Genomic DNA, 12,577 nt, shown 5'->3' with positions numbered 1-12,577 from the left:
TTTCTTGAACTCAGGGATACAACAGAATATCTACAGTAAAGTGCTAGTTGGTATCTGCTCATAGAATTTTTGAAGTAGTTGTACCTATATCTGGAGAATAACTGAAATAAACTCCAGTTAAGAGGTAGCTGTTGTTATATATTACTATGAAGTTTCTGATTACTGGGACTTTTCTTAACATTTGCTAAGAGTAAATTTCTAGGGGTGAAGAGTAAATACCTTATTATATAGATGCCAATTCTCCTAAAATTGGAGTAGTCTAATGAGAACTGACACAATGGCCAATCCCCTTATCCAGGACAATAGCTTGCCACAGAAGCAATTAGGTTAGGAGGGACTCTTGTCAAAAAGCTGCTCATATGAACTTTTATGAGCAACACAAAAGTCTTTTGAGTTACAAGTTTCTGTTGTTTTACTTATTCATATAGACTGTGTTTGTAATTGATACAATGAAAACTTCAGTCACATGATTATTTGATTACAATAAATTATCATTGAAATGTGTATGTATTGTAACAGAATGTCTCCTTTGCCAACCTGGGTCCCGTGACTATGAGCCTAACAAGTAGACAACAGGATGAAGGACAACTCAGTAATGAGTGAAGTAGGTTCTTAAACAATATAGGAATCCAAGCAGCAAAGTTGATAAATTCTGGAATTTTATCAACTGAGCTCAGTGACCACCTGTGGACCCCTGTTTCAGAGTCAAAACAAGTGGCCTCGATCTAGAAGATCACAGGGCATTTAAAAAGAAAACCGCAAAGCTAGACATCCTGTTGGAAACAGTTTAGCTAGAATGTTACATTAATTTTGGTTGATACCTGTATCCTGCTTATTTGTTAATTTTTTTTCTTGCAGTACAGCTCATTTGGCTTTTCTCATGAGACTTGTACCCTGAGTATTTTTCACTCTTCTGGGTCAAATACAGGTCACAATATGGCATTAGTTATGCCAAGCTACCACAATGAGGAGTAAATGCATGAAGATGTGCAAAGGACTCTTGTACCAAAATTAAACAAGAAGGCAGAGGTTACTTATGACTTTGGTATGGAAGTTTTCCATAACCCTTGCCACAGGATAGGTTTTGAACTCTCCTGGTGGCTGAGTTCAGTTCTTTCCTGACTAGAGATCTCCTGGATGACCAGTGGAGCAGCTCACAGGAAGGCTGTGGCAGCTGACTCTGTTCTAGTCTTTTGTAGGGAAGTTGGGTGAAATTTCTTCTGCATCTTCATCAAGTCAAATATGTTACTTATAAAATAACATTGTAACAACCAAGAAGGTCTGATAGGATATGCACATTGCTTTTGTGGCAAGCTATTGTCCTGGATAAGGGGATAATGGGAAGCATACTAAATATAATAATGAATTGTGTGTCTTTTTCCTAAACAATGAAAAAGCCTTATTAGTTAGTATAGTGTAGGACCTAGCCTGCAAGTTTGTACTTGACCAAGGTACGACAAGATGAAACCCAAAGAGACACAGAATGGGGCTGGGGTCCTCTTGACCTTTGACAAAGTGCCCTCGGTGACTGGCTCACCCTGCCTTTCTTCACTCAGACACGGGTACAAGCAATTACAGTAACAGAAGATTCATCTGCCTCCCACCATCCGTGGTACATGTCTGTGTGAACAACAGGATCTCAGCTGTGCTCCTTTTCCCTAGTGTGTCAGCAAGTCTGCAAGCCTCTGTCTCCTTGGCGCTCACGGAGGAGCCAGTTAGACCTTAATCTTCCTAACTGGTCTTCTACAATATAATTCATTGCGTCCCAAAATTTTAGACCATAAATAGTTGAACTTTGAAAGAGAATTTTAACCTGAGTAAAGAAATGGCTTTATGATTGGAGAAAATGCAGCATGATTTTCTTCCTACCCGTTAGTCTATTCAAAACACTATGAAATGTCTTCTACATGCCCCATCAAATACATTGGCATATGAATAATTTGGGAGATGAAAAAATGACAAAACTGACACGTTGATGGGTTAGCCACAAAATGGAAGGATGAAGCTGGAGTCTAACAAGAAAATATTTTGATTAATGTACAATGGTGTTCTTATTACAGCTATAGGAGCAATTTATACGTATAGTAAAATATTTTGTAACAGCATCTTTTTCATCTGGAGGTTTTTGGAAAATTTTAAAAAGTTGGGAGGGCACGCACAACAAGATAGTATCAAAATATACAACAACAATAGCAAACACAGCTGATATAACCATATTGGGAACAAATGCTACTGACCATTGCTTGATGCAGTTTAGTATCAAGTACAGATTAGCCCACAGCATAATCTAACAGCAGTAATGACCAGGCTGCTGTGCAGTCCTAGTACCATGTGGGCAATTAAAGTATTTGATTGATCTGGTGGGTCTTTAAATGGATGCTAGTAAATATTATTTCTGTAACTAGATAATGAATGCATCTCCCTGTATATATATAGGGATCATGTGTGTGGCATCGTCTTATTGACTCAGGAGGCCTTTCTGAAGGTGGTAGGGGATGGTGGGATGCCTTACAGCACAATCTAGAGGACAAAGTACCAGCACTGTTGCTTAAGCCTGTGCAGCTCATGTAGAATCAATACCAATGTAGTATTTTACCACCATCCTAGTGACATAATCCTATTGGCCAGAATGAGGCAGCAAGCGATAGGAAAAACACGAGTGTGAATCCAGGGATTATCATGTAGTGGAAATTTGGACTGCAAGTGGCATTTGGTTTGACACTCTGACCATTCAGTTGAGGCAGCTTACTTTTATTATGAGCAAGTAACTTACAAATTCTGGAAAAGTTACTGGGAAGTTCTGGTCCTTTTAAAGAACACAGTGATCATATTTTGCTGACAGTCTGTAAACTAGTGTACATCAGAGACAAAATAACCCTTTCTTTCCAAAACGTAAATGTAATCTGAAGGATTAATCCTCTTTCCTGAGACTTATTTGCAGCAATTTAGCATTTTCATTCAGTTGATTAAAATGTGTTATAGATAATAATTATGCCGTGGTTTTAAAGTCATTCAAACACTCAAAAATAATGTTTAAATCTTTAAAAGATCTGCTTACAGCAGATCTTTCTCAAAGGCTTTCTTTCTACTTAAGGAAAATTTGCTTAGATTGTGTCCTTCTGTCATATTTTGAGCAAATGTTAAGCCAATGCAAGATGGGTAGATATATATGGCTAAAAGTAACTTCTTTCTTTCACAGGAAGAAGAGCTAAGGAAGAGTGGGGAAGCCAAATATGCACACTTGAGTGATGAACTTCATGTTCTAATTGAAGTGTTCGCTCCACCTGGGGAAGCTTACTCACGTATGAGTCACGCATTGGAAGAGATTAAAAAGTTCCTGGTGCCTGTAAGCGTTTTTTACTTTTTATAGAGATGTTTCTCATCAGTTTTGATTTTAAAATGCACCTCCAATCTTCACTGACTTTTTAGTAAGAAACCCATATTGCAAACTAATAATGTATCTATAAAGTTGATATAAAGATGAAATGAAAACAATACAAAAATCACTTAGCGCAGTGTGTGGCATGTTGTCATATACTACTGATACATGTCTGAAGTGGACTTTTTTCCTTGTGTCTTAATCACCTGAAATGGGTATTTAGGAATTTCTAGTTAAGTTAAAAAACATTTGCAAGTATAGTGGAAGGGAAAGAGATTAGATATATAATTTATCTGTAATAAGGCTATTATATTATTTTAAATAATTGATTATATTGTATGTGATAGTATACCAGGTGCTGGCTCATTGTAAGATACTGTGTAAAATAATCAAATATAATAGAATCAAACATTTGTCAACTTCATGCAAAGTTAGAAAAATAAACTCACTGCATCTAGTGAGAAAAACAGAATGTTTGTTTAATATGACAGCAATTTTAAAGTTGCACATGGAGTAGCACTCACTGATTTTCTAAGAAATAGAGGAGCTTAAATGAGGGAAGTTTCCTAAGTGTGGACAATTTGGCATTCTAGGGGGAGGTCATTCACTTAGAAATCTTGGCATCAGGTTTGGCACTGGGATTAAATATGAGAAGGAAGTGCTGAGTAAAGTTTTCTGCATTGTCTAAGCAGAACTGTTCAGCAGAGAAAGTGAGTAGATAAAATTAATCTACAAAGTGAAGAAATTGGATATTTAAGCTAAGCAATAATGTTACAGGAAATGGGCAAGATCAATTGGCAGTGATTTTTAAAATAGGTAAAAAGAAGAAGAGAGAATTTCTGGAACATAAAAGCATCAAGATCTAGCAACATTATTTCTATGCCCAGTTTAAAATTTAATTTTTGTCAAAAGATTATAGAATAATCCCAAACTAATCTGAATATACTTAACTGCACATAGTGTTTTTGCAAAGCTATTATCTGATGCTCATCTGAAAAACTCTCTGAATAGATTTCATATTTCTTAAGGATGTGCATGATATGCATTCACTTCCTTTTCTCTTCAATGAAATGCCTAGTGCTATATTGAGTGAGTAATTTTACTATATTTAGTTCAGACCAGACATTTGGTGATATATGTAAAACAGAGGAAGGCTCAGACTGCTTAAATTTCTGGTGCATCTCATGACTGTAGTCAAGTCATTTAAATTCTCAGAGCTTCAACTTTTTCATCTTTAAAATGAAGATAATTATAATTAAATTCTATCACAATTCTTGTGAATATAAATAGGATAGTGCATATAAAGGGACTTAGAACATCACAAAGCACTATGTAAATGAATTTTTAAAATCTAATTTATTGTTACAGTAGATAGATCTAGAATGACTTCTGATGTAAAATGTATGTGACAAGACAGTATTTCATTGTAAAACTTATATCTCACTTTCTCCTCCCCTGAAGTGTGGGTGCATAAAACATGGCTGGTAATGTCCCTCTAGGCCCACACTGCATCCCAAATTATCTAGCATCATGCTTGGCATGGTATTTGACTATTGGTCTGATAGAATAGCCAAGCAAAAGGCATCAAGCCTTCTGCAAAGCAATCAAATAAATTCCTGGGTCACATTCAGAGAATAGCACCCCCAAATCAAGACACAACATATGTAGAGACCCCAGTGAAATACAGTAACTCATTGTGTCTTCTGTGAGCTTCCTTCCTATGGAGCTCTGCAATTTCATTCTGCCCTTCAAGCTGCTCCCTCATGGCTTTCTTCATCTGATGTGCAGGGGCTCACTGCTCACTAACAGCATTTGAAGATTCTTCTTCTAGATATTGACATGGCTGTGCTCTTGTCATTCAGGCATCACATCAGATGTTAGCTCTGTGGGAAATTTTTCCCCAGCCATGCAATCCAGAGTACCTTCTTCCATCACTTTCCATCATACCATCCTGTTATATTTTTGTTCACAGTTTTGCTGACCCCCCTATGTAACATATCAATAAGGTGTCGCATTATGCTCTCACCATTTTCACTTACATTTTCCGACTCATTTTCCTTAGGGTCTATCTATCTATATAAAATAAATACATGTATAAATATGTAAATGCCATGCAGGTTGCTGATGCCTGTCTCAGTATTGTATTTTGCCATCTAAGAAATTCTTTCTGCCTGATACTGTTTCCCCATTTGCTTTGTCTGCTTCAGTACCAAGCAAGGATGGTACTGTCTGCTTCACTCATCTCCAGAACTGTGAGACACAAACATTGAAGTGCCTGTTGTGTGTTTGTTTGTTTCATTATGTAAAAATCACTTGTCCAAACATACCATAGGAGGTCAATGAAATTAATTTGAACACTACCAATTATAAATCCATCTTTCAAAGAACCACTGTATTAAATTTTTTTGTGTTTGTGTATAAATTGCTTGATGAATAATGACAAAAGGGATATAAAATCCTAAGTTAATATATGCATCAATGATGTTAGCATACTTTCCTTCCATTTAGATGGAAAAGGATGTATAAAAACATTGCCATTGCATGCTGTACTATTCCTTTCTGTGGTAGTGCAGAACCGGGATGGCTACGTATGGTTTTATCGGTTGTGTTTTGATAGGGCCCCTTAGTATCCCAAATACAGTTCCCTTTTTCTAACTCAAGCCAATGGGTTACTTCAAAATAATGGCAGTGGTTTACTTCACTAAATTGGCAGACTCTTTCTTTTATTAAATTGAATTGGAAATTTTGAATAATAATAACTAAGAATTGAAATAGTACATCGTCTAATGAATAGAAATCATGAAGCATTCAGCAAAATGTTGCTCACTGAATGTGTATATATGCTGAAGAGGGAGTCTCATTGCAGCTAGGATATTAGACTTAGGTCACAGACAACAAAAAATTATCCAGTTACCTTCTCTAATAACTATAGAACTGGGAGTGTTGCTCAGTGGTAGACCACTTACCAAACACACGTAAAGTTTTGTTTGGTTTCTAGCCCACTGAAAGAAACAAAAAAAAAAAAAGATTCGAATAACTGTGCTATTTATAAAGTTAAAATTTAAAACTTTTTCATTGAACCCTGTCAGTCTCAATACAGATAATACATAACACTTTAGCATTATCAAAAGTGACGGAACTTCAAAATATTTCATCATGCCTGGTTTAAGATTTTAATGACCACCACTAAAGAGTCATATAATTTAAAGAAAAATGTATATATATATATATATATATATATATATATATTATTTATATTTTACGTAAAATTGCATGTGTGTCCTTTACTAGTTTCATCTGCAAGACTTTAAAGTCAATTCAGCACAGAGAAAAATACACATAAGTGTAAGTCCCTTCTTTCCTTCATTAGATTGGACATGTGTCTTGTTGATAGCCATAATTCTTGAAGTAGCATGGTTGAGGACATTATTTCTCTATATTACTTTTCTTACTTCTGGAAAAAAATATCCAGCACCCAAAGTTAGAGGAGAGAAGCTTTATTTAGCTCACAATTTGTAAAGGTTTCAACTCATACTTGGCTGGCTCCAAGGCAAGATGCCATAGCAGAGGGTCATCACAGAGAAAAGCCCTTCATGGCATATAGAAGACAGAAAAACAAACAACGAGCCACAAATGACAATAGCAGCTTCTTTTAGCCCCTTTTATACGCTAGTTAGGATACTTGGCTAAGTGGAAGTGCCAAACCAATTATTGAACTACTTCAGTAATCACAAACCCTTTATCCCAACATCACACATTCTAGACCCGGCCACCTCTGAAGAAGCTCCACCTATGACTGCATGAGGCTTTGGGGAGACATCCAGACATATTCCATAACATTCCCTTCTAAGATCTTAGAAATCCATGTAGAAAACCTAAGAGTTTACTATGAAGGGAAAGTAAAATCCTTTTCTTCTTTATGGTAAAAGGACTTGGAGAACATTCTTTCTTTCCATTCTTCAAAAACTGTAACTGTACCTCTGAAACAGGAAAATGTGAATAATGATCATGCAGGAAAGTAGCTAGATGTAAAGAAAATACAAAAGAAAGTACATATTTTCAGTCTAGAAGATAAAGAGAGATCTAGACTTTAAGGCTGAAATTTTTTAATAAAATTTTGGAAGATTTTCTTAGTTACTTTTCTCATTGCTGAGACAAAATACTCAATTCAGAGTTAAAGGAAGAAAGTTTTATTTAACTCAAAGTCTAGAGGTTTCATTGCATACTTGGCTGGCTCCAAGGCAGGGTGGCATGGCAGAAAGACATTTCAGGGGAGAATCTGTTTATGGCAGGCAGAAGGCAGGAGGGAAACAAAGCAACAAATAGTGACAACAGCAGCCTGCTTCAGACCCTTATATTCCATCCAGGCTGCCCGCCCAAGACAAGGCATTCTCAATCCTAGTGTTGCACCATGAATCATTCCTAGCACCATATCCACAATCTCTGTATCATGCCCTGTAGATCCAGCAACCTCAGAAAAGCTCATCCTGTGACCAGATGAGGCTTTGTGGGACACGCAGTTTCAAGCCATGACGCCAATCAATATAAAAAGCAACCCATATGCCCATCAATAGAGGAAGGGAGAAAGAAAATGTGTTTGTAAAAAGTAGAGTATTTCTCTGCCATAAAAAAAGATAAACTTGAGTCATTTTTTAGGAAAAGGGGTGCACCTTGAGACAATAATATTAAGTAAAGTAAATCAGACACAAGTTTAAACACACCATGATTTCTGTTACATGAGAAACCCAAATTATAAATAAGAGCAAATCAAAGATCACTGATTAGAACAAAGGGGATACATCTTTCTGAGATGCAATGGGGATCAAGACATGAGGGGAGGGAAAGAGAATGACAATCGAATGAAACCGCCTGTACATGTACCAACTCCACACAGAGAAGGTAGACATTATGTACTGCAAACTTGTACCGATAAAGGCTGTATCCCTGAAACTCATACTTGATAAAAAGTGAAAACTTCATCAATCTTTTGTACAGGGAAATATATAGGAAAAACAATATATTAAACAACAACAACAACAACAAAAAATACCAGCCAGCAAAACTACCATTGAGAAATGGAAAGACCTAAGAGTTAGGAGGTAGCTGATACATTTTGGCTAGCTTATGCCAGGATTTCTAACTTTATTATAAAAACATCTTAAAGCCAAAGAAAGTTCAATTATAGCATAATATAAATAAGTGAATAAACCTCAGTGCAGTGAGGGTAGCTCAGCTCGTAACCTAGATATCATTCCCTCATAGTTGTGGTTGTTAAAATGTTGTCAAGAATTTCCTCATATTTCTCTCTTAAAAATCAATTGATTCCTTTTTCTGTTTGTAATTAACTGTATTCTAATAGTGTGACAGCTAATGGAAATAAGCACAAAGCCACATGAATTGATGTAATTGTTAGTTGCTCCAAAGTGGTTCCTGAATTGCTATAGCACTATGACCATAGTCAGATTTTATTTAAGAAATTCATAATTACCAAATGTCAAGCGTTTCTTACTTGATAAGTTGTAATGGATAATAAAGACCTATGACTTTACACCATGACTAAAATTATTGGTTCTGAGGCACAACTAGTAATGGCATTACATTATTATTGGAATTGAAGGCCACTTTAGCACTACTGATTGGTTGGCATAACCTGGAAGACAGAGAAAAGGAACATTGAGTAATTATCTGAGTGCAATTCTCCCACAAAGCTTAATGGAAGTTTCTTTTACTTCTAGTCAGTGCAGATGATCAAATGCTCACTGCATCATGATGGGCCAAATTATGAGTCTTGAGTTAGGATGTTATGATAAGCTTAGTACCTTAGGACGCAATTTGTCACAAATTATCTCTGCTCTCTCTTGTGAGAGTTCTGCAGTCTCCCAGTGCACCCTGTGCAAGCCTTTCAATTGCTTTGTAGATTCCCAGAATCCTTTTCTCATTTCTGTCAGCACCTTGATTTCATCTTGATGAGTTACTTCTTCTCCATTAGCTGATACTGTAGTCAAAAGAAGTGCTTTTGCAATTCTATAAATTCTGTAGTCCTTAACCTGTGGGCTAGCAGCATTCCTGAAAGTTATTTGTGTTGCCAAAGATCTGTAAGTCTAAATCCAGGGCTGATCTCCAAAGCAAGACTCTTAGCTCTTCAGTTTATCAAACTCTCATACTTATATAAGAACTATAGAGGATTAAATGTGAATTTTACATTATCTTAAAACATCACTGAATATGCATTCTGTAATTTAATGTAGAAACATAATAAATATATGCTAACATTGTAAGTGACTTTGGAGATGGAAGAAGCTTTAGAAAACTAATGATTATTGAAGAACCTGGTCCAAAAAGAGGAATCAAAGGCAAAAATTCAGTCACTAAGCAGAATCTATTAAATAACTTGTTCATTAAATTTTTAATTGAGTAAACAATTAGAAATAAGTAAAATAAATTATACTCATTAATGTACAGTTACAATGTACTATTAGTACATAATAGTAAGATAAATTGTTCTAGTTAATGCACCAAATATATGCCAGGCCCCATTCTTAGAATATGAATTACATTGTGACAATACTGATAGAATTTAAAACCCAGAAAACTATTTGCAGAATGTAAAAGATAAAGATTATGAAGAATTATTTGAGATATATTGAAGAGAGATCAGATTGACTATGTTTGATTACATGAGGAAGATAAAGGTGAAGAGAAAGTAGACAAGAATGATGAAACAGAAAATGATTTTTTAAAAATGTAGACAAACAAACAAACTATCAAAGGCAACTGCCATCCTGAGAGAGTTAACTAAGAGAGAGGAGAAGGAAAGAGGTGAGCTGCTGCTGGGAGTTGTTGACACCCACAGTCAAAGATTCTGTTTCATACTGAGAGTTTAAAATTGGAACCAGAAGAACTTAGAGTATAACATTTTAAAACAGATTTTTGTGGCAAAATTATGTATTCCAGAAATGTCTTCAACTTGTGTTCTAGCAATTAGTTTTTGCTCTTTAATCAGCTAATTTTTCATCTACATGAGATGCACTGTAAATTTATTTTGAAATCCCCTTCCTTGATTAACTGATCTCATTTTACTGCTCAGAAACTGCCAAGCTCTAGTGAAAAAGGCACCAGTTCCTCCACACAGTATTTAAACCAGATATCCAGAGGGCTTGAAGAAATGTCTCTTGCACCTCATCTCTCATACTTGGTTGTTATTCTTTTCTTTCCTGCTTCTTCTGCCCAGCTTTTCTAGAATAAGGATACACATACAAGAACCTGAATACCAGCTTTCCCGCATGGTTTGCATTTTGTACTCAGTGTGATACAGACAAGAGTTGGTTATATTTTTCTGTAAATGGTGTCACTTTGTTAAAAATTTTTAAGCATGTGGGAATGAACTCAGGGCCCCACACATGCTAGGCAAGCACTCTGCTGCTGAACTACCCCCAGGTCCAATATTTTTTTTTAAATCACAGTATGAATAAATAGCATAGGTTTCCATTCATTGTCCTATAAGAAAAAGCTTAGGCTATTTACGTCTTAAGATGTGTAGTTATATTCAAATTATAATTTTACTTTAAAATTAAAGTTACAGCTCCACCTCCCTGTCCTTCCTGGACTCAGGGTGAGTGCGTGGTGTGGGAAGTAGCAGTGGGGAAGACACGTGGTCGACTCATGCATCTCTCTCCTGCGCTCTCACACCTACAGGCACAGCTCCCAGTTCTTCATGAATGCACTTGCAGGGAGGAGGTCAGAGCGCCTGTTTCACTGATAAAGATACCCATAACAACTCTTGTCATTAATGGACAATTACACTAATGGTTTCTTTATACTCTCATAACTGTAGGTTTTTCCTTGGGGAGGGGCAGTGGCATTATTTAGGGTGTAAGGCCAGCAGGGCATTCTGGGTAGAGGGTTAGAGGCATGATCTGTCATCTTCACGAGTCTGAGGACAGACGGTGGCTCTGGTTCAGATGAGGGCACCGAGACTGGGCATGACAATGCGTTTACCATCAGAGCACACCACAGAGAAGGACACTTAACTCTAAAGTCTTTTTTTTTTTTTTTTTTTTTTTTTTTTTTGTCTTTTTCCTTTTTATCGCTACCGGGGATCGAACTCATGACTGCCTGCTTGTAAGGCAGGTGCTTATGCCGTTGAGCTAAATCCCCAGCCCCAACTCTCAAATCCTAATTTACTCACAATACATTGTTTTCCAGATTAGGTAATAAAAAAACCATACAATATCTAAAATTTGACCTAGTTAGACATTTGTGTATAATGAAAAGTTGTTCATAAGTGACATAAACAATTTGGATAAAACAGGAAATATCACTTTTATATATTTGCATATAATATTTATTATTGGCTATTCGGGTTTTGATCTGGAGATGAATATGATAAATAATTACAAAAGTAATAATAACGTCTTACTATGTAAGATTACTGATATTACAGAGAATTTTTTAAGTCTATCTTGAAATCCTATTGTTATGCTGATATTGCTATCACATTATATCTTTTGTTAGTTTTTCATATAAAAAGCCAAAAATAAGATGGGAGAGGCTAAACTATTAATATTTAATTTAAATACATGGAATTCAGGAGTATATCTTGGCATCCAAAATATCAAAATACAAAGTATTTTGTTCCATAAACAAGATCAGGGATTTTTGAATTTTGTCATTACTTCTAACATTAATTAAGAAGAATAGTTTAGGTTCCTGTAAAGTGTGTCCTTAAAATGATAGGGTTGATTAAAATATATTTGAGACACACTGAAAATACAGTTATATTGACTAATTAACTCTTCATATTATTTATGCAAACTGGAAAGTTTTTTCCAAATAACTAAGCCAAAGAATGAGGTAGTGAAATTTGAATTACTGATGTGTAATGGTATTATTTTGACAACTCAGCCACCAGAACTACATTATACTGTAAATGTACAAAGAATTCATGTACAAAGAATCCCATAGCTTACAAAATTTTTCTTTACATAGGGAGTCAACTGCGATGTTTGCAATCTTCCCTACTTTCAGATAGCCACCACGTCTTACACATCCTCTGTCCATGTTCTTCATTTTCTTTGTGTAAAGTTTAGGATTTTAGAGTTTGACACTTATGAAGTGGACATTTGAGACTTTTTGGAATTCTAAGAAGCTGTGATTTCTTTCAATTACTTCTCTCATCTGAAACTTTACATTTTCCAA

General features: G+C 35.7%; 1 protein-coding gene across 10 annotated transcripts in view; it reads left to right on the top strand.

Annotated features, from left to right (window-relative positions):
• Khdrbs2 (KH RNA binding domain containing, signal transduction associated 2) overlaps nt 1-12,577 on the top strand; it is a 636,480-nt gene that overhangs the window by 344,312 nt on the left and 279,591 nt on the right. For all 10 annotated transcript variants that reach the window (XR_010050030.1, XR_010050028.1, XR_010050029.1 and 7 more), the window contains one exon: nt 3,200-3,346. Coding sequence is in view for 2 of the 10 variants with exons in the window: in XM_063256924.1 (XP_063112994.1) it covers nt 3,200-3,346 (147 nt within the window). In the remaining 8 variants the exon portion in view is untranslated. The remainder of the gene's footprint in view (nt 1-3,199; nt 3,347-12,577) is intronic.

The sequence above is a fragment of the Cavia porcellus genome, unplaced genomic scaffold (genome assembly GCF_034190915.1).
Source record: "Cavia porcellus strain 051 isolate PalLab524CR breed Dunkin Hartley unplaced genomic scaffold, mCavPor4.1 scaffold_10, whole genome shotgun sequence".
Taxonomy (NCBI): domain Eukaryota; kingdom Metazoa; phylum Chordata; class Mammalia; order Rodentia; family Caviidae; genus Cavia; species Cavia porcellus.
This window is presented reverse-complemented; position numbering and strand designations above follow the sequence as displayed.